At 50.1% G+C, this 21538-nt stretch overlaps 1 protein-coding gene across 1 annotated transcript; it reads left to right on the top strand.

The window, feature by feature from the left end:
* The first annotated feature begins 9684 nt into the window (after positions 1-9684).
* DLX4 (distal-less homeobox 4) lies at positions 9685-20137 on the top strand. Its single transcript, XM_073325753.2, has 3 exons — positions 9685-10151; positions 15719-15912; positions 18922-20137. The coding sequence occupies exons 1-3, from the start codon at positions 9842-9844 to the stop codon at positions 19171-19173; spliced, it is 756 nt and encodes a 251-aa protein (XP_073181854.1). The 5' UTR covers positions 9685-9841; the 3' UTR covers positions 19174-20137.
* The last annotated feature ends 1401 nt before the right edge of the window (positions 20138-21538 follow it).

Below are 21538 nucleotides of genomic sequence, written 5' to 3'. Positions count from 1 at the left end.
GGTGCAGCTCCACTGACATCAATGGAATTCACACCCTTTTACACCGGGGCTGAATTTAGTCTTGGCTTAGATTAAGTAGCTCACCCAGGGCTGGATTGTATAGCCCTTCCACTGGTGGACACTTACACAAGTAGTTCCTGAACCTTCAACGGGGATCCTGGTGCAAATTAGTGCCTTCCAATGGGAGGAAATGTTTTGCAACAATCTACTCTTCCAGCTTCTGAATGTCTGAGAAAACTGGAGAAGAAAAATAAGACCCACAGCTAGATCCTCCGCCGGTGCAAAACGACAGCATCGGTGGAGCTATGCTGAGGTGCTTTAGCCAGTAGATCCAGCCGATTGACTTCAGTGGAGCAATGCTGATTTTCTGCAGCTGGGCACCCCAAGAAAAGCAGGCCCCCATTTCTATTCTAGATGTTGTCTTTGATGTTACTTCTTATACAGAGTTCATCACGGTAGTTTGAGTGCCTTCCAGCAGTGCATTGAGCAACAGGACTAACATCTGCCTTGCGTTGGACACCCACAAACTGAGGCACCCCCAAAATCGGACACCACTTAGCCTCACTGGTATTTCTGACTTGTCATTCAGGAGCCCCCTACAGGCCCTAATCTGGGACCAGGACCCCATTGTACTAGGTGTTGTAGGGCCACATAACAAGAAGACGGGAAGCTCTTGGAGGCAGAAACTGAGTAGAACTGTCTGTGCCTCCATTTCCATTTCTATAGAATAGGGATGATAATTCTCCATTGCTCCTGGGTGTTCTGAGTTGGGAAGAGTCTCGGACAGAAATGTAAGTGCCAGAGAAATGCAAAGCAGGAGTCAGAACAACATGTTTGTTGCAAGATGTAAGTTGCAAAATCCCTTGCCTTGCAGTCTTCCGAGATCCTCAGTGGAATGCATTTTGTCATGAACCATAAACTGTGTATTTTGCTCCAAGGGCAGGTGCAGTTTCTTCTCCCAGGGAGGGCTGATGACAAGCCACTGCTTGGATTTTCCTTTCCAAGCTAGTTTTTGGAGCGATTACCACATCATATAGCAGTTGCTCCCTTGTTTGCCTTTGGAGAACCGATGGCCAAGATGCCCACGAAATATAATACCATCAAATAGTTAATAGCTGCAGCGGTTGCAGTCCCACCCAAACCTTTTTTTTTTTTTCATGGAAAGTGTTTCCTATTTGTACACTGTATGTTTAAGTTAATTGCCTGATTATGTAGTAGAGATGTAATAATCTAGCATACCTATCTACGTGCCCTGTGTAATCTTCCGAGCAGCAAATGCACATCCAAATACACTGAGCCAAATTTAAATAACTGTCCAAAGATTTAATCTCCACAGTCTCTTATGCTCAAAACTTTTCAGTAAATGCTGGGCTCTAGAATGAAATCATCAGATGGTCTTGTGGTCAGAGCAGGGCGGCAGGATGCCTGGGTTCTAGGCTTTCTGCTGCTGACTCCCTGACTTGGAATCATTCCAGGTGACCTGGTGCTGAAGCCCAGGGCTCAACTTCTGCCTCTCATCCACTCAGGTGTTAAAATGAAGCCCAGCTCCTCAGCAGGGTATAAATCAGCAGAGCAATGAGGCTAAGCCAATGTGTACCTAGCAGGCCCTTAATTTCTCCAGCAACTGTCATGAACCCCCTCCTCCCCAGCCTAGAAATGAAGGGCCCATGCCTGAAGTTGTTAGTCTGGTGAAGCACTGAGTGACGTCAATGGATATTTCCCCTGAGTAAAGACTAAGGCCCAGCTCCACCAAGGGACATACACATTGCAACGCTGAGCATCACAGCTTCTGGGAAAATCACAGGAGTCTCAGTGCCTGAGTCTGAGTCTGAGGCTCCTCTACAGTGAATGGGGAGAGAGAGGGGGCCTTGCAATCTGATCCACAAAACCCAGCATGCTGAGCAGGGAGCAGCCTCAGCTAGCCAATGGGAGAAGCCAGTGGTGGGGCCGGGGGGAGTGCTGAGCCCCCTACCCCTCTCAAAGATAGGTGCCTAGATCCGGGCATCAGGGAGACACCTAGCTTTGGTAACCGATCCATGAGTGGGAATGGCTGGGCAGTTTAGACATGGCTTATGCGACTGAATGGGGCGCCTAGGTTGTTCCCCACAAGATGAGAGGAGATAGTGGTGTTGTCACCTTGTAACTTTTAGCCAGAGAGAGAGAGAACGAAGGGGGCGGGGGTATGGCTGGATGTGCATCATCCCTCCCCTCCCCCGCTCTCTAGTCACTGCGAAGCTCAAGGGGGATTCTCCAGATGGGGGAATTTCCTTCCCCATCTTTCTCCCTAGGGGCAGTGCGGTTTCTTCCCAGGGGATTGCTATTGGGCCAGGCCAGCAGAGTCAATGCAGGGGGCCCAATCTACCTTTGTCTGGCATCCTCCTTCATGCCTGGGCAAAGTGGGTGCAAAACACCCACAAATGAAGACTCCCCATTCCCCCCTGCTTTGTGCTGGCATAAATGACCACCCAATGGTCAAGGGCAGCTGTGGGGAATCAGCCCCAGGACCTCAGCCAGGTGGCTCTGATCCCCCATCATTGGCATGGATCTCATGGGATCTGTGGGTTCTGAAGGCTGAGCACCTGCCCCCCAACTCATCTGTAGCAAGAGGGGGGGAAGGGGAGATGTGAAGAAGGGGTGGGGTCAGGAAGCCTCAATGTGTTTTCCATCCTCTGAGCTCTCCACTTCTGTTTTCCTTCCCCAGCCAGGCATAGGCAGTTCAGGCCCCTGAGGAAGGACTTTAGGATCCGGTGGTTTGTTGTGGGAGTGTGAAATGAATTAGCCCCAATTAATTGGGGGGCTGAACTGGGAGAAAACTCTGGGTGGGAGTTTTCACTGTGTGTTCTCTTCTCCCAGCTCCCAGGATTTCGGGCAGTATGTGTGAAATTAAAATTAGACTACAACCGTCAGGTCATGTTCTGGGAAAACTTGGTTATGTCCCAAAGGCAAAAATCAAGATGAAGGCAAAGGGTCATCGTCCCGATTCCGAACCAAATGTGGTGCAATGTTCATTCCCTGATTCCAAGACATCGCTGCACCTCAAGAGAAGCACATCTTCTGGCAATGGTAAATTACCACCCAGGCAATTTGGAGCATGTTCAACTTCCATTCAAAGATTGCAACAGGCACTGGAGTCTTCCGGTCCTGAGATCATTCATCCAGGAGGCCAGCCCCACGCAGAAACTGCGGGCCAGATCCTTGGCTGGTAATTTGGCATAGCCAGAGTGGGGGGAGAGGGTGGAAAATAAATCTCTTTTCCCTCCATGCAGGGGAAATGGCATCTCCTGGTTTGAGCTGCAGCCTGTAGCAATTGCAAAGCATTGCCTATTTGCATTGTGAAAGGACTTGCTTTCATAATGCTATGGCGTATTTTGGCAGATTTAGCTGCTTGTAGCTGAAATTGCTTGGAATCTACCTCCGATCCCAACTGTTTGATTCTGTCATCTCTTTAGAAGTAGGTTTGTCAGGTTGTTGTTATGTGTTTTATAAGCTACCTGCCGGTCATGGTATTCAGTATCCAGGATCACAGCTTTCTCTGTGTAGAACTGCCAAACTCCTTTGGGGAAATGATGGCTCCTCTAAAAAGCAACAGTTTCAGCTTTATTACGGTTTTATATTCATGCTAGAGGGAGAGATGAGTTGTCTACACAACAGTTGTCTTGTGTTTTCATATATAAAATGGAGGAAAAAAGACACCAGATCCTTTTCCTCTTAAAAACGAGTTGGTCCTAAATAAACACTGTCCACTCCACCGTCCTTCACCAGTGGAATCAGTGGGAGTTTCTTTGCTTATAATAGGCTAAATTGTGTTTTTTCCCACAAGCCCCGAGCACTGTCTGTCTGAGGGTCTGCCCACGCTACCAAATAAAAAGGGTGTTCTTAACCCAGGTGTTAAAATAGCAGTGAAAACAGCAAATCAGCTTTTAGCTCACATTGGCAACTCACATTTAATCCTAGGCTGCCCTGTAGGACAATTGATTTCACTCCATATAGAGCAAGAGTTTTTTAGAATTTTTGTTTCTATTCCAGGATTAAGTTTGGTTACATCTGAAACTGAGGTTTCATGAAAAAAGAAAAGGAGTACTTGTGGCACCTTAGAGACTAACAAGATTTCATGGCTGAGCAATGTAACAAATACATAGGCCCTGATGCTGCAAAGATTAGCCCACATGCTTAAGTTTATGCACGATGTCCTTCCCTTCAGCGGTCCATCCCTATTAGGCAAAACACTTGAACCTAGGCCTAATTTTAGGCATGTGCTTAAGTCAAGAGGACCTAAGCATGTGCTTGGCTGCACTGCCCTGCTGGATGACCTTGGACAAGTGATGTCACCGGCCCATACCTCAGTTTTCCTGTCTGTAAAGTGGGGTTAATGATCCTGACCTCCTTTGTAAAGTGCATTGGACTGATGGAAAACACTAGGTAAGAGCTAGATACTATTATTAAGCATGTGCTTAAATGCTTTGCTGTATGCAGGGCCTGGGTGTAGTTCCACTGACCTCTATGGGGCTCCTCTGTGCTAAAGATTAGCATGCCTGTGAATCTTTCCAGGATTAAGGCCACCCTCTGAATTTTCACACTGAAATGCTGCTTAGCACTGGGGGCAGCCTTTTTTTTTCTTTACGTCAAAATGGCCATTTTGGTTTGTCTCTGCATTGGAATATGAAATACAAGAGAAATGTTCCCTTGGTTGTTTGCCAGCTGCTAAAATGTCATTTCCCCTTACAAAATTTACACTATTTTTTTTATTTCAGTAAAACTACTTATCCTTAATGGCCACATGTGCATATTAATTTATTCAGCCCCTCTTGGGGGTGCAAATGCCCGTTTTCTGGGGAAAGGAGCAATGAGTTTGGGACAATAGATTTGATCACAGGATAGGGCCCAACTGTACAGATCTTCCCGCTCTGTAAATGCAGCCTCCTTCACTTTGCCAACTCTCGGCTGTTTTGCTCCTTGTTAGGCATCATTTAAGGCATCCGTCACCTGTGTATCTATATATGAAAAATAAAATTCTGAGAAATTTTAAAAATATTCACGTTACCGCCATCCTCTTTTCCTTTCACCACTGTTATGGCATTTATTTCAGTACCGCAGATGACCTCTAGAATGAAATATTTGCCCTATCCTAGCAAAGTGTTGTTTCCCTCCCTCCTCGTGCCCTACTAATAACAAGTGACTCTAAATCACTACTGAAATAATGATATAAATCAAATTCAAATAGAGCCCCCAGGCAGTCTCACCACCGAGGGCCTGCTTTTTATGTTTGGATGAGTAAAAGATAGGGGGTCGACACCATAAATGAGGAGGAAGTGAGTGCGGGGGAGGAATTATGGAAGGTTTTTTATTACTATTTGTATCCCCAGAGCACCTAAAAACCCCAGACATGGTACAAGGTGCTGTACAAACACAGAAGGGACCCCAAAGAGCTGAGGCTGGTGGGAAAGGCCAGACACTTTGTTATTTTTTGGACAGTTTGCTTGGTTGTTGATACTTCTCTCACTTTGCAAAGTGGAATCTGTTCCCCCATGAAAGGAGGGGTGGGTCATCTCTTGAAAGGACAATGCAGCAGACCTGATGGGACAACAGGCCTGCAAATGAAATTAACCCACCTCACAGACTACACAGGGCCTGATCCTGTCTGCACTGGGTGGGGGGGGGGGGGGACAACCAGCCACATGGCTTTAATGGAAGCTGGATGGGACCCTGAAAATCTCCCTGTGCCTAAAATCTTATCCCTCCTGCACTGAGGGGAACCCCCTCTGATCTCCCAGGGAGGGGACAGTTTGGGGGGAACAGGAATACAGGCTTAAGACCCTCCCCCCGTGTCAAACGCCAGTTTATACACTTCTTCTCTTCAGGAAAAATGTACTTCCGTCTTCTTCATTTGGGTTCCAATTCCGTGGTGTGCCAGAGCTGGGATAAGACAGAAGAGAATCCGGTTCCTGGATAAATGGGGTTTTATGCTATCAGACAAGGTGGGAAGAGTGGGGGGCGGGGGGGGGGAGAATCTTTTAGTCCCTAGTTTAGACGGCGTGTAGGCAGCGGGACTGGGTTACTAGAGTGGGTCCTGTGTGTGGGCAGAAGTCTCGTGTATAAACAGCGCGTGTGTGTCCACACGGCCTGTTCCAGAGGCGATCGCACCGGTCCGAGATTGCAGGGTTTGCTTTTGTGATGGATCGGCTCCGTTTCTGTGCGTTTCCTACGAACCCCACCGAGTTTCTGCCCCTCAGAGGTGCAGGTGTGTGTGTGTGTTGGGGGGGGGGGAATCTCTGCTTCAAACTCGGGGCGGAGGGGGAAGAACATTTTGGAAAGGATGAAAACTTGTATTTTAAAACCTTGCTCAAAAAAGCGAAGGGCTCAAAGTGCCTTGCAAACGGGGGTCCCGTCACAAAACAAAACATATTTGCTTGTGTTTAATGGTAACAAGGGGCGCGGTTTTCCACCGATTTAATTGGGGAGGGGGGCAGAGAAATCCACACGGATGCCTGGTGGCAAGACGGGCACCTCAGGATTGAATTTGCATGTTATTAGCCTGGAGAGAGGTGTATTTATGTAATTAAACTCCACATTTAAGATACCGCGGACGTTTCACTTCCGGAATGCCAAGAGGGAAGGGATCAAACAAAACGGGGGGGGGGGGGTGTCAAGCAATAATAACACGGCGCAGCCCAATTAATCAAATTAGGCAAAAGAATCCACAAAGCCGGCGAGGTGCACTGAATGCCGCAGGAGAATGCTTAGCGAGGCAGCTTGGAAGCAATCCAGCTCGGGTGAATTCGGATCAGTCCCGTTTAGACACAGGAGAGAGAGAGAAAAAGAGGAACGCGTGCTGCTGTCTAGACCTCGATCCAGCTCTTGGGTGTCTGTTATGGCTAGCGGCTTGTTCGTTACAGGTGACCCAGGACCCAGTCCGGCAGTCGATGACCTATGGGAGATTCCTCTGACTTAGAAGATACAGGCAAACCCTGCCATGCACCAAGATGAAATGAGGATCCGATCCTAGCAGGGCTTCAGAGGTGCTGTTTTTATTTTCTTCTCGCCCCATAGATTTTAAAAGAGGAAGTATTTGTCGCTCAATGATCTGGCTCCCTGGGCCACATCCCCTTCCTCCTAAAGGCTGAAGCCCCCCTGACAGGACATTGCACTGCCCAGGAAGGAAATCCTGCACATGGCTTGGTCTGGGGGTAAGGACCCTCCTGGAGGATTATAATGAACGCCCGGCTACCGATGGGGAAGCGGTCGGGTTCCAAGGGCTCCAATTCCCATCTCCATCCTTGGATGTTTATCAAAGAGCTTGCCTGCCCCATGGTAGAGCCGCCTGAAGGAATTAATGTTCTGTATACGGCCTATCACAACGGGGTCCTGATCCTGGACTTGGACTCCGAGCCGCCAGCGCCATGCCAATAATCAGGAAAAACAATGTAATACAGCAATTAACAGGCCTCTGGTAAGTCCCACCCAAGGGCCTTATACCAAAAGGTGCAAAGGCTCCACTTTTCTCTGATCGGTTTTGGAGACAATTTGCTGGAACCTGTTTTTGTTACAATTGAAAGTGGATGGTCAGATCCCCCTCGCCCCATGAAACCTACCAACTGAGCATCCCCAAAGGCTTCCTCTGGGAGTGATGGGCTCTTGCTGCCATGGATGGGTTAAGAGGATGCCGAATCTCTCTGAAACTCTTGCGCTTCAAACCAGCTTCAGCAGGGCCTGGAGTCGTAAGGTGCGGGTTTACCTGGGCCATGTAACAGTGGTAGGGGTTCCCGCTGTCTGCCATACAAATCCCCTCATTAAACACCAGCTCAGGGGAGCTAGACATGTTACGAGCGGGGAATAACGTTTGCATCGGCCCCCGTTCCTACTTGCAAGGCTGAGGATGCACCAGGAGAAAGAAAAACGAACCCTGCACCACAGCCCGAGAGGGGAGGAGGGTTAATGGGGGGGTGTGTGTTCTTTTGAAGGAAACTTCTTCCAGAAATAAAAGCTTGAAAGAAAAACAAAGGCTTTTGGAAGAAACAGCTTGGAAGCTCCAAGATTAACCCCCCTGATTCGCAATCCGTGTTCATTTCAGCGACGGATGGGGGCAACATCGCTGCCAGTTTCGCTGGTGCTTTTTGGCTCTAAAGAGAGTGGGAACGGGTCCCACTTTGCAGAGGTCAGCAAACACCCTTTCCGCCGGCCTGAGCGCCCGCAGAGCCCGGGCCCGATCCCTCATTGCTTTGCAGCGCGCCTGGGGGGACACATCTGCGCGCAGAGAGCGCCGAGCGCGGGGTGGTCTCCAGCAGGAGTGACGCCTGATTCTCAGAGCGGGTGTTCTCAGGCCATGGCTAGCCAACAGTGTACCCTCCTTTCCTTGTCTCCCCCCCGTCAGTATTCATCTCTTGTCTTTGTACTTAGAGGGTGAGCTCTGTGAAACCGGGACTGACTTTTTGCTCTGTTTGTACATCTCCGAGCATCATGGGTCCTGCTCCTTGATGGGGGCTCCTCAGTGCTATAATTAAAAACAGATTTAAAATGTTTTATGAAAGCTAATGTTAAAATTATGTAATGCACAGGTTAAGGAAAAAGTGTCTATACCTCTAGGTATAAAGCTTAAATTACCCACAAGTACTAAAGTTTGGTTTAAAAGTCATAAAATACATATAGGACATAATCGGCAATATGCCAAGTTTGGGTTGATAAATGTAAGAATAGAGCGACGCTATTAGCACCCAAATATTCGGGTCCATCACTCCTAGGAGGTTAGACTCAGAGTAGCTTGTGGAAAACAAATATGGCAAGGAGTGTGGCTTGTCCCCCAGGAATGGAGAATTGAGGGTGGACTGACTGGCCCTTTACACCTCTCTGGCTGCGTCAAAGCTCCTTAAACTGGTCAGTGGAATTCACACCCCTCCTGTCAGTGGAAGACTGTGTCAGACTCCTCCAGGAAAATCCCCTTTCAAATCTCCTCTCAGCTCCGGCCGCTTTTCCTGTCAGAATTGGTTGGACAGCTCTGATGAACTGATCCAGCCAGTGTTGGTTTAATAAGGGCCCCAGCCTCCTTCTTCTGCCTGTTTTGGGTGGAGGCGGTGCTGGGGGGAGGGTGTCCTATTCCCCCTCCCCCTTTTGATTTGCTGTTTTGTTTTTAAGTGGAGCTGGCTGACATTTTTTTCAACTTTCAATGAAATTTGGGGGGGGGGGGGTGGGAAAAGTAAAATATTTGGACTTTTTAAACCTCTTAAAATAAAACCAACTCAGATAAACAAATTTCTTACTCTGCCAATGAGCTCAGGGGGCTGAGTCTGCCCTCACTTGCCCCCGGAGCAAAATCCATTCAAGCCCGTGGGGGAGGGACACGGGTGGAAAGCCAGCGTGAGCTCCTGTTGACAAACATTTATGCTAAACTTCTCCCCCCCCCCGCAAAAAAAATAGCCCAAACCTGTTGCTCCGGTGCCTCCCCTCCCCCGGTCCCACGGCCTGGCTTGCAGGAAGGCAGCTGCCATTAGCCGGCCTGCTTGTTAATTACCGTGATGAGGGGCTGCCCTCAGGGCTCCGTGACGTCACTGGCCGCCTGGGCCAATCGGGGAGGCCCGGGGCGGGGCGGGGAGGGCGCAGGGGGAAGCCCCGGGGCGAGCTCTGAGCAGGAGGCTGCGCTGCGGAGCCTGGATGTAGCCGGCGGGGGGGGGGGGTCCTGCGCGGAGAGCTCCGTGCAGCCCGGGCCGGGGCGGGAGAGGGGCGAAGCGCAGCGGGAGCAGCGGGGCTGTGCCCTGCCCCAGCCATGGCTCGCCCCAGCAGCCGCCGCCGTCGCCCGTCCGGTTGCTAGCCCCGTGCCGGTCGGGTTGCGCGCCCGGGCCTGGGCTCCGCGATGACTATGAGCTCCCTGGCCGAGAGCCTGCTGGGGCCGGACCCCTCCAAATCCGCCTTCCTGGAGTTCGGGCACGGCCACCCGCCCTCGCCCCAGCCGCCGCCCTCCCCCAGCCTGGCCCACGGCCACTACCCCCTCCACGGCTTGCACGAGGGGGGCCCCTTTGCACCCTACGGACGGTCCGTGGCTTACCCGTACCCCGGCTCGGCTGGCGGCACCCACCACCCGCACCATCTCCACGGCAGCCCGTACCTGTCCTACCAGCAGCCGGCCAGCGCCCTGGGGCACCGGGGCAGACTAGAGGAGACAGGTAAGGGGGTGTGGGTCTGTGCCTGTGTGTTGGGCATACTCTATTCCAGCCCAGTCCCTCTGGGGGGGTCCTGCTAGCCTCCAGCGCCGGTCCACTCGTGTAGCCCCCTCTCTGTGCCCTCTAGCCCCTTGCAAGTGCCCTTCCGCTGTCCACCCCCCAGGCCCGGGCCCCGGTTCTCTCTGGCTCAGTCTATAATCCAGCCCTTTGCAGGAAGAGTTCTTTTCCCCCGCTGCTACAAACAGAAAGTATCTGGCAGTTCCTCCGACCCAAGCATCAGACCGAGAGGCGAATCTCTGCTCAGAGTTTGGAGTTGAAAGTAGCCTTCTCCTGGCGCAGGAGACTTCTGACCCCCCGCTTGGCTTGTCTCAGAGCACCTAGCTTAGCCCTCTCTTTAGCTAGGGGTTTACGCCAGACCTGCTACAGCTTCCTTTTGCGAGTTTTCTAAAGCTCCCCCCCCATAAGGGAACAAAATAATAATTTTGACAAAACCGAGATGCTACCTCTCCCCCCCACAAACAAACAAAAGAATTACAAGCTCAGTGGAAATCCTTTAATAGGAAAACTGTCTTAAGTTCTCTCCCCGCTTATGAAAAACATTATGTTTCTGTTAACTTGGTACGCTCGCAATGCAAACACGAATTTTTAGGACAACTGTATTTTCCTCCACTTAAAAACGTCTCTCGCCAGCAAAGGAACTATGCTTTGGATTGCAGGGGCCTGGGCATCTCTCCTGAGACTCTGGGTTGACGAGGGCTGTGGGTTTTTTTGTTTTGTTTTTGTTTACTTTGGGACATTTTCTTTAAAAAATACGCACTGGCTAAAATATCCCAAAAACCTCTCTTCGCTGTTAGATTGGAAACATATGCCCCTTTACCAGAAAACGTCTCCTATTTGTTTCTGCATTTTATTCTAGATCTGCCATGGAAGCGATTTTCTGAAAAATAATATCCCTCCCTTTTAGCAAGGAAGAAAACCCGTCTCCGTTTTCCTATGCTCCAGGGGTAAAATTCTGGCCCCATGGAAGCCAGTGGATGTCATTGAGTTTAATGGGCCTGGGATTTCCCTCCAGAATTTTGCGCACACCCAGAATGACCTGTCAGTTACCCTGGTGTATCTGTCAGATTTATCTGCAATGGCCCAGAATTGGAGGCTGACGTACAGAAGGAAGAAGAATGCAATTGTTTATTTTGTAACAATTAGACTGCATGGCACCTTGTTAATATCTTTCATCGCCTGGCTGCAGAGGCGAGGCCTGCATCCGCCATAAAATACACTTAGCAATGTTTAATTTTAATACAACACGGGGCTGGATGTTTGGGAAAGGCATACACAACCAATCCTTTCCATTTCGTGTATTTATATTATTTAATGCCAATATCCTTTAATTGGCACCTGTCAAGATTCCAGGGGCGATACAAACCGGGTTCATGGCAGATCAGCCGCATTAGGAAACTTGCCATAAAGAAGCCGCTTAAACAGTCCATTGTTCTTTGGGCACATCGCTTTCTAAAACGAATATGTTTACACCGCCCGTTTGGAGCTATTTCGTGCGGGCAGCGAAGTTCTTGGAACGCTCAGGGGGGAAGTCGTTTTAAAAACGAATTACATATGTATTACGTGAGGGTAAAATGCCAAAATATTTAATCACGGGGCATAGGCTAGCAGCAAAGGACTGCATAGAGATGCCACAGAGAGCAAAGAGCTGGCAGTGATATAGTCCTCATTTAAAAAAGAAAAGTCCTAGTTGTAAAAATAAAACAAAAGATTTTGGAGTGACTATCGGAACGGATTCTTTGGTAACGGAAACAATGTGGGCAGTTGCCTTAGCGATTTTTCCTGGGCTTTTAAGAGCCCCTGTAACAAAAAGTTAGTCATTAAAGTGATCCGTGCACCAGGGGAGAACCTTCTCAAATGGAAGAGCATTTCGCTAAACCTAGGCAAGGCCCCGTCCTGCCCCTGCGTTCATCCAGGTTTAACTGCCCAATGTTCCTTCGCAGCAGGATACGGTCCTAAGTGTCTGCAGACCGTAGAGATCGAGGAGGCCAGATTCTGCTCCCCCCTTCCTGGAGTGACTCCGGATTTACACCAATTTCACTGAGAGCAGAATTTGGGCCATCGTGTAACAGATTAATACATTCCGAACTGAGCCTGTTAGTCACTGCTGAGACCGTACTGCCAACCAGAACAGCAGAGAATCTCCCTGCGGGACAGAAACCCTTCCGGAGGGTTTTAATTATTAATTGGGTTAATTATTAATTAGTAGTAGTATTTTCCCCGGGTTGGGTTAAAATTCAAGCTCTCTTCTCGTGAAGCGTTCAAATCTAGAACTGAAGTGACTCTCTCTAACCCTTTCTACTTTCTTCGAAAGCTCCCAGGAACAAATGAAGGACTGAGGGCGGCGGACCGCGGAAGCAAATTTAGATGAATCAGTTGCCCATAAATTTCGGGGAGCCGGAGAGAAGCTAACTTTGAATCACGAAAACTTCTCCCGGCTGCTTTGGAACTGTGGCAGGGGGTTGGCGGCTTGTGTAACCCTGGCTAATGAGATATGTCCTTATTTATTTCAGTATTCCCTTTGCAAAGAAGAGAACCCGCATTTATTTGCCAGTGTTATACCAAGTCTCAGGGGGTAGCCGTGTTTGTCTGTAGCCACAAAAACAAGGAGGAGTCTGGGGGCACCTTAAAGACTAACCGATTTATTTGGGCATATGCTTCGGTGGGTAAAACTCCCCACTTCTTCAGATGCATGCTATTTCTGATTGCACCTAACAAGGGAAATCCCAGGCTCCATTCAAATTCTGCCTCTATTTGGACTCAAATTTCCTCCGCAGCTCATGGGTTTCCATTTGAGTTCCTTTTAAATGTTCTGCTCACTTCCCAGAATACTAATTCGATACGCAGAACAAGTCACGGGTCGTTAATATATTAGGAACGTGTGTGTATCTATACACCCGCCCAGTTAATTTATTGCCGTCCAGATTTAAGGAGGAATTATGAAACTGACATCTATTAAAAATTATTGAATCTTTTCACAGGTTAGGCTTCATCTCGTGGGGAAACAAGAATCTTTCATTTTAAATTCAGATCCATTGGTCCAAAGAGAGAGAGAACACAAATCGATTGGCGAAACATTTTCTGATGCTAAATTATTCTAGTGCAAATCCGGATTCACTCCACTGCCGCCTGGGTGAATCCACCTGAATTACTCCGGGTTTAGATCAATGTCATTTAGACCAGCATCTGGCCCTTTCACAATAGCACGATTTTCAAGCTTTTGATTTCTACCCTGCAAGCGAGTTATTCACTGAAAGAAAGAAACAAACTAGTAAACGAAATATCCATGCAACTCATGGGCAAATCGGCTTTAAAATGAATTCGACAGGACGTTAACAAAACCACCGGAGAAAGGGAAAATGGGCTAACAGGAATTGTGCAATGGGCTAACAGGAATTTGCTAATTAGCGTTGAGATTTTATATATGAGATTTTACGGCAAGTTCTTTTGTTTTGAAATTAAATGATTCCTTGAGGGTTTTTTTTTAAATTATATTTTACTCTTCTGTTGACTCAATGCGCCCTCACGCTTTCCATTTGCACGTACAAATCTCATAACGATCTCGTCGATTGAAAAAGAAAATTGCCATCAAAATTAATTACAGTGTGGAGCAGCGTTTCGAAGCTGGCTGGAGAATGAGAAGTGAATAAGTAGCTCATTATTTTATAACAAATTTATACCCTGCTTTGATGTTACCCACATAAACTTAACAGAGCAAAGTGCCCTGCCCTGAATTCTTTCTATTCAAACTTCCCAGTGGCTTGAATTTTGCGTGTATAAAGACCGTTTCTACAGTTTGCAAGTTATATAATCTAACATAAACTAATCTAAGTTATATAATCTAACAATGCAGCGCTGTTAAAAGACCGAAGTGACGTTGGCAGGGGTGTCTCCAGAACTTGATTATAAAGTATAAACGGCCCGGCCTGAGAGATGAAGCCGAATTAACAAAAGGAAGCAACAAATACATAGACCAAGATCCATGGGGACCAGTTCTGGGGCAGATCTTTAGCTGATGGGAACTGTCAGACCTCATTAGGGAGTTATTACAATGCAGGGTAGCTGCGTTAATAAAGTTAAGCAGGGGCTTAAAACTTTGCAGGAGAGGGGCTTCACTTTCGAAGAGTCTAAACCGGGAAGGAACCCCAGACGACGCGCTATATGGCTTTGGGATATTCTCCGCCACCTGCTCAAGGGGGAATGGCCGGAGCGGGGGGGGGGGGGGGCGACAGACACCTAGAAATGGAAAGCACAGAACGGCCTATGCAGAGCGGGTACGTGCGACACCAGCAGAATTCATAATCAGCAAACTCGGATAGGGAGACGCCTCTACTTTGTGCAGAACTAATAAATGTCTCCTCATTACTGCTAATTAAGGGACTGTCACGTGGCGGAGGGTCTGCTCCGTTGCAGGGAAGAAAGAGGTTTCTGAATAGGATATATGGCTAAGTGGCTTAGATTTACCCTATAATACTTGATATAATATGCCACTTATTTACAGGATCTATTTTATAGCTGTTGTGGGGGGGGGGAGTGGGCGGAGAGGGGAGGCCACGGTCCTGTCCGTTTCCCCCCCCCGTTTCCCTGCCCTGTCCGATCGATTGGGATTTTTAAAATACACATTGTTGGAAGAATTTAAGCAGTATTTTACACACACAACCCCCCGGGCCCCCCGAGACAAGCCTTTGATTGAAGGATCTTCTTGTAGAATTGGGGGCAGCCTGCGGACGGGCTGTACCACGCCCCAGCCAGCCCACCACCTTCTCCGGGGGAAGGGTCGGCTGTGAGACCGTTCAGGAGCATCACTTGGGACTGATACAATAAGGCTGACACCTCGATGCGCCCCCAAGCTTAAACTTCCCGGAGCTGTAAATCAATAAAGACCAACAAGAAGACACACCGCTTCCTTTGCTCCCCTTAGGCCCGATTGAGCTGTCAATCCGGAATAAGGGGCGATTCTGAGCGGTGGAGCGGATTTGGCCTTGTTCTCCGATAGGTGACCAATAGACCACGGGGCTCCGAGGGCTTCCCCCGAGCCAGATCATGCTGTCAATTACTCCCCTCCAACTGCAGAATTTATCCAAATTTCCCCCCCCCCCCGCTTCCTTCTTCCCAGGCCTAGGAAAAATCTCACACACAGAAAGAGACGAAACCTCTTTTCGTTGTTTTAAGGTCATTTTGCAGCGTTTATAAGGGTGATTAGGGGACCCGATCCTGGGCCAAGAGCGTCTTTTGGCGTCAACGAAGTGTGTGGGAACCAACCTCTGGCATTTAAACAGCGTCCCACGCCATATGGGGGTGGCTCAGCCCTGGGATGCTTCCCTCCCTTTGTTCTTCCCTGTGGATTCGGGGGGGGGGGGTTGGATCTCCGGGATCCGCTTATCACCCCTTTCTGGCCTCTCTGCGCCAGGCTCCCCTCCCCACACTCCGGAGGCTGCCAGTCGCTCTCGCTTTATCGAGGCTTTTCATCCACCCGTCATTTATTATTTTTTTTATTTATTTATTTTTTCCAGAGCACGAGAAAACCACCGTGATCGAGAACGGCGAGATCCGCATCAACGGCAAAGGGAAGAAAATCCGCAAGCCCCGCACCATCTACTCCAGCCTGCAGCTCCAGGCTCTCAACCAGCGCTTCCAGCAGACCCAGTATCTGGCCCTCCCTGAAAGAGCGGAACTGGCAGCGCAGCTCGGACTGACCCAGACGCAGGTACCGGCTGGGGAGAGCCAGAGGGAATGGGCTGAGATCCAATCCAACCCCTACTGAGCCCTTGGCAACAGCTGGACTTTAGCCACGGGGCCAGATTCTGCTCTACACTGAAGCGAATCCGGATTGACTCTGAATTTGCGGGGGTGTGACTGGAAGCAGGGTCTGGTCCTGTCTCTCTAACGTACAACAAAATAGTAGGCAGAGTTGCGTTTGGTTTCATTAAGTCACATCTTGCTCTCAGTTACAGCCATGAAAGTTCAGAGCTAATTCGGATTTAACCCTGTGTAGAGCAGAATCTGGCTCCATCTCTCTAGTGTGTAAGAAATAACAATGCATGCTGTTCCTTCCGTTTGCTTTCATTGGGCCACTTCCAGCCTCTGTTCCATCCCTGTACATCAACAGTTAATTCGGATTCATACTTGTTTAGACCAGAATCCCGCCCTGCCTTCTCTCACACATCGCCACATCTTTGTAAATAGATCATTCCAAATTCTGCTCAGAAGTAAATCTGGATTGACTCTACAGTTGTAGGGGTGTAACTGAGAGAAGGATTTGGCTCGAGGAAAACCCTAGGAGCCCTGCGATTCAGAGAACAAGGCCAAATCACCGGATGGATGGAGCTCAGTTCTGTCCCGCTCTCCCTCTGGCTTCCCTGGGGTAACTCTGGGCTGGATTTGGTTCTGCACCGTCTCTCTCTCTCTCTCTGTGTGTGAGAGATGATTTGTCCTTAATTCCGGCGCCTTCGCCTCGGCCCCCTTCTGCCGCATGTGGTTCCCATTCGCCCTCTTTCTCTGTCTTCAAAGCCCTGTGGAATTGCTCCCGAGCTGAGAGGCATTTCCTTTAATTGTTCTGTTATTTCTCAGCGAGGATGGGGATGTTTGTCTATCTGAGGTTGACAAACTCTTCTGCAGGGTGGGCGGGGAGAGGGGGGATACTGCCTGCCAGGGAGAAACAGCCCCCCTTTGAGCGGCTGCTCAGCTCTGTCCCCAAGGAAACCCGGAGCTCGGCTGGTTTCGTTTCAATTTCATTTACGTGCAGAAGAAACAAATCAGACAACCGTGAAGCCTCGCTCGGGAAGCCCAGTGGTCCCCGGCACACGTAAACAAAAACAAAGACCAGAAACTACCCCCAACAATGAGATTGGACCGAATGCTGGCTCTCAGCCGTGTGAATTCGGACTCGCTCCTTTGCAGCGGAGTGACTCCGGATTTACAGGGATGGAATTTGAGAGCAAACTCTTGGCCGCCTGGCTTAAAAATAGTGTAGAGGAAACCCCGGAGAAATGAGCAAGCAGGGGCTTGGGGGAGGCAATCGGCTGATTGAGTAAATCCTGTCCCCATCTTGGGGCCCGAGCCTCAGCTGGGCCGTGGCTCCGCACAGCTGGATGGGAACGCGGGGCAGGAGCAAAGAGAGACGGGTGAACGGCTTTGAAGAGAGAGATGCAGACAGGCAGGCGCGAGGGATCAGTCCACAGCCACGGGCAACGAGATTTAATAATCATCATCACCATAAAAAAACAAAGGAGGCAAGTGAGGACCTGCAAAGCAGCGCCCTGTCAAAAGAGCCAGTCAGCTGCGCGCTGCGCGGCGTTACGAAATGGGGCTGAGCCCCCCCCCCAGAACCGCAGCGCGGTTCCCCCCAGCCCAGCCTCCTTTGCGCTCCCTCTCTCCTCTGCCATCCACCCCGGTGTCTGCCCTAGGCGCAGTCCTCTCACAGTCAAAGCAGAAGCCCCCCCCCCCCGGGAGTTTTGCCATTGTCTTCAGTGGCGCCCGGATATTTTAAGGCACTTTCCCAAGCATCGCCCCGGACACAGGCTCGGGCTCCAGGAGCAGACCAGCCCGAGGCGCTGCGCAGAGACGCCGCCTAAGATGCGCCTCTCGCGTAGTCACCTGTTCCTGAGGATGGGCCCGATCCGGCTCCTATTTCACTCCGAAGCCAGCACTCCCACCCCCCTGTGGGCTTCCACGCCAGCTGGAGCGGAGCCAGGGTGCGTTAGTTTCCCCCAAGTCGGGCGGGCCTTATGGCTGGCGGACCGCCCGGGGGCACCCCGAGGGAGGCCGGTCGGTAGCCGGGGTAGTCGGCACCGATTCACGGAGAAAGGACCTGAGCTCGGGAAGCCCCGTCCGCGGCAGGCTCCACGCCCAGCAGCCGCTTTGTACGCCAGAAATCTCACAGCCGGGGCGCTCCACGGGGCCCCCGCCCTACCCTTCGCAATTAGCCCCCCCCCGGCACTGAATCAGCTACTACAGCCCCCCCCTCCCCCGCACCCCGTCATTTCTCTCTAGCTCCTGGGAATCTGCGCTTTACAATAAACCAGCAAACTCCCTGGTGCGCGCTGGCCCCCTCCGTTTGGAAGCAGAAATCAATTAAAAAGCTTTCCTCTCCAGCCCAGAGTCTGCTCCCCGGCCCCCGCTGCAGCGGCCCCCACGGGGCCCAGCTGAGGAGCGGACGCTTGAGACTTTGGGGCGCGCCTTCCACCTGAACCCAAGGGTGCCGAGGCGCTGGCGGGAGGTAGAAGGGGGTGGGGGGGGGTGGGGGGGGTCAGTCAGCACAAAGCGGCAGGCCTGGGAGCGGAGGCAGGTCGGGAAACCGGCTGCCAACTCATCTCCCCACCCCGCCCCTGGGCCCCAGCTCAGGCGATTCAGGGCTTTGGGGCTCGTTTGTAAGACCAGACCGGGAAAGAGCTGGGGGGGGGGGATTTATTTTGCCTTGCAACGTATGTATATTCTCTCTCCTATTTCGGGGGTGGGGAGTGACAAGCCGGAGAGATATTGGCAGGGAATCCACACGCACTCCAGACCCCCCCCCCGCCCATTCTAGCTGCTAATTGAGTATACAGCACCCCCCCCCCCCACACACACACACCTGTGTAGTTCGCAAAAAGAAAAGGAGGACTTGTGGCACCTTAGAGACTAACCAATTTATTTGAGCATGAGCTTTCCTGAGCTACAGCTCACTTCATCAGATGCATCTTTGTAGTTAGGTGACTCTTTCCTCTCCTTGTCCTAGGTCAAGATCTGGTTTCAGAACAAACGCTCCAAGTACAAGAAGATCATGAAGCAGGGCTCCAGCGTTCAGGAAGGGGAGCACCTCCACCACTCTGCATCCTTGTCCCCCTGCTCACCCAACATACCCCCTCTCTGGGACGTTTCCATGGCTGGCAAAGGAGCCCCGATCCCTCCTAGCAGCTACATCAACAGCTTTGGACCTTGGTATCAGCCACACCAGCAAGATGCCATGCCAAGACCACATATGATGTGACACTGGGCTCTGCCTTGATCCCTCCTCCCCACCCACCCCCAGAAAAAGAAACACAAGCCCTCAGCTCTTTGAGGAACTTATGAAACCATCAAGTCTCCGGGAGTTCCGCCGGCCACGTGGGAAAATTCTCCAGGCCTTCTCCTGAGAACGTGGAACCTCTGTGAGGAGTTGATGCTGACATTTGCATAGAGCAGAGGAGAGCAAAGGCAATGATGTTATCCCTGCCAGGAATAAAGAAAACCTACAAAGAAATTGTTCACGAGTCTGGGGACGTGTTCAGAGACGGGCTTTTTTTTCTCCTCTGCTCCTCAGAAATGTAAAGAGGGAGGAGATGATCCTCAATGGGCGTTAACTGGTGCCAAGTCAATGGAACTCGGGCAATTTACATCATCTGACAATCTACCCCCCCCCCCCGAAATCCCTCCCTCTCTTGGATAAAGACTTTATCGACTATCCAATATTACCCTCCTCCTTTTTTGTGCTGTAGGTAGCCCATTCTATACACATCGACAGATTTCTACTTGGAAAACTATATATATGTGTATATAAATCTCTCTATAAACTCTTCCATACTGCAAAGCAAATGCTCACTCCACATTTGAGTGTCCTGCTGTTAATATTTTTAAAGTGCTTTAATACCAGGATTGTGTTTACAGACAGTGACTCAGAAGAGTTTGAGGAATGTAATTTCCCTCCAGGCCTTTTATAAAGCACCCCCCCTCCCCCCCACCGAAAGGCAGAGAGAGAACTTGTTCGCGTTCAGTTTTATCCACCAAACAGTGGGGATTTCTTTCTGGAAGAATTTGTGATTCGATTTAACACACATTCTCCACATTCATTCGATCTCTAATCCCCTCCTGTACCCGCCCACCTGAAGCCATGGTTTCTCCCCTCCTGGCTGGCAAAGATTTATTTATAAATAACATTTTGTTATGATGTTGTTTCTCTTTATAAATAGGATGTAAAGCTGTATAGTAAATGTCTTTCCTTCCATCGGTTTTTGCCCCTCCCAACCCTCCCCCCACATTTTATAATACCCATTTCTAATGCAATTTTTCAACTCTGGTCTAAGGAGGGGGAATAGGTATTCCCCTGGTCACTACAGGAAAACGTTGAGGAGAAATGTTTTCTTTAACAAGAATTGTTTCCATGTTTTCCCAGTAAAAAGAATCCAGTGGGGGGTAGGATAGCCCAGTGGTTTGAGCATTGGCCTGCTAAACCCAGGGTTGTGAGTTCAATGATCAAGGGGGCCATTTGGGGCAAAAATGGGGCTTGGTCCTGCTTTGAGCAGGGGGTTGGACTAGATGACCTCCTGAGGTCCCTTCCAACCCTGATATTCTATGAATACTTGCTTGGATTTTTGTTCTGATTGCTTGGGACAAGGGCCTGCTGGCTGAGGATGTTTGCGCGGGCGCTTGACTTTACTACTGGTAGTAAAATGTAGGCAGCAAGGGACCGAGATCTGCGAAGTAGAATCAGGGAGCACTGAGCTCCAGGCTGAACAAGCTCGGGGGGCGCAGAATGAGCGTTTTATTTCCCTAGGGGCCCGATCCAAAGCTCCTGGGAAGCTTTTTGAGGGACCTAGGGCAGGGCTAGAATTTCCGATGCGGACAATGCAAGCGAAGTGCATTTGTGTTTTATGCTATGAGAAAATTCCGGTTGGGGGGTTATTACTGGTTTATTATTTAGCTCTCCAGCTGTGCCGAGGAGTACAGGGCAAAGGGAAGCCTTTCTCCAAGGAGAAAAGGAGGACTTGGGGCACCTTAGAGACAAACACATTGATTTGAGCATAAGCTTTGGCGAGCTACAGCTCACTTCATCGGATGCAGGGGAAGCTTTCTCCCATGAAAGGAGTGACTCCCTCCCCCAGGCAAACAAAAGGCAACAGGAATTCTAGGCCCTGATGTTGCTTCCAGGTTAGTTAATGGCCAAAAGTCCCTTTGGTTTCCAGGTTACAGGAGCCGGGCTTACTTTTTTAAAGTTAATCTCCTGTGAAGAGAAATGGATCCCTCCTTTCAAATATAATTGTTTAAGAAGCACCCCCCCCCCCCCATCGTCTCTTGCTGGCTTTCCCATACCCATCAAATGTCCGGGTTGCCAACATCACAAAAGAGCCCTGGCCAGTCAGGACCAGCCTTGCATCTTGGAGGTGACATGCTACCAGATCCCAAGTACTTTGCGCAGCTGGGGATGAGGGGAGGGTGCTGGAGACTCGGGCTTCAGGGTCCAACATCTGTAAGGCCCCATTTTCAGAGAGGCTCGTAGCCCGCCGCTGGGCACCCGCAAAAATTAGCTCAATCGTCAGGCTGGTGCGGAGGAGGAAATACCGGGACATTATTTCCGAGAGAGGAAAATAATCATCACA

The sequence above is a fragment of the Lepidochelys kempii genome, chromosome 27, assembly GCF_965140285.1.
Source record: "Lepidochelys kempii isolate rLepKem1 chromosome 27, rLepKem1.hap1, whole genome shotgun sequence".
NCBI classification, from domain to species: domain Eukaryota; kingdom Metazoa; phylum Chordata; order Testudines; family Cheloniidae; genus Lepidochelys; species Lepidochelys kempii.
The sequence above is the reverse complement of the archived record's forward strand: the minus strand, read 5'-3'. Positions and strand labels throughout refer to the sequence as shown.

Bases quoted from the DNA above. Each gene is read 5' to 3' on its own strand.
- DLX4 (XM_073325753.2), top strand. From the start codon at position 9,842: ATGACTATGAGCTCCCTGGCCGAGAGCCTGCTGGGGCCGGACCCCTCC. The intron at 10,152-15,718 runs GTAAGGGGGTGT...TATTTTTTCCAG, and splicing joins GGGCAGACTAGAGGAGACAG to AGCACGAGAAAACCACCGTG. The intron at 15,913-18,921 runs GTACCGGCTGGG...TCCTTGTCCTAG, and splicing joins TCGGACTGACCCAGACGCAG to GTCAAGATCTGGTTTCAGAA.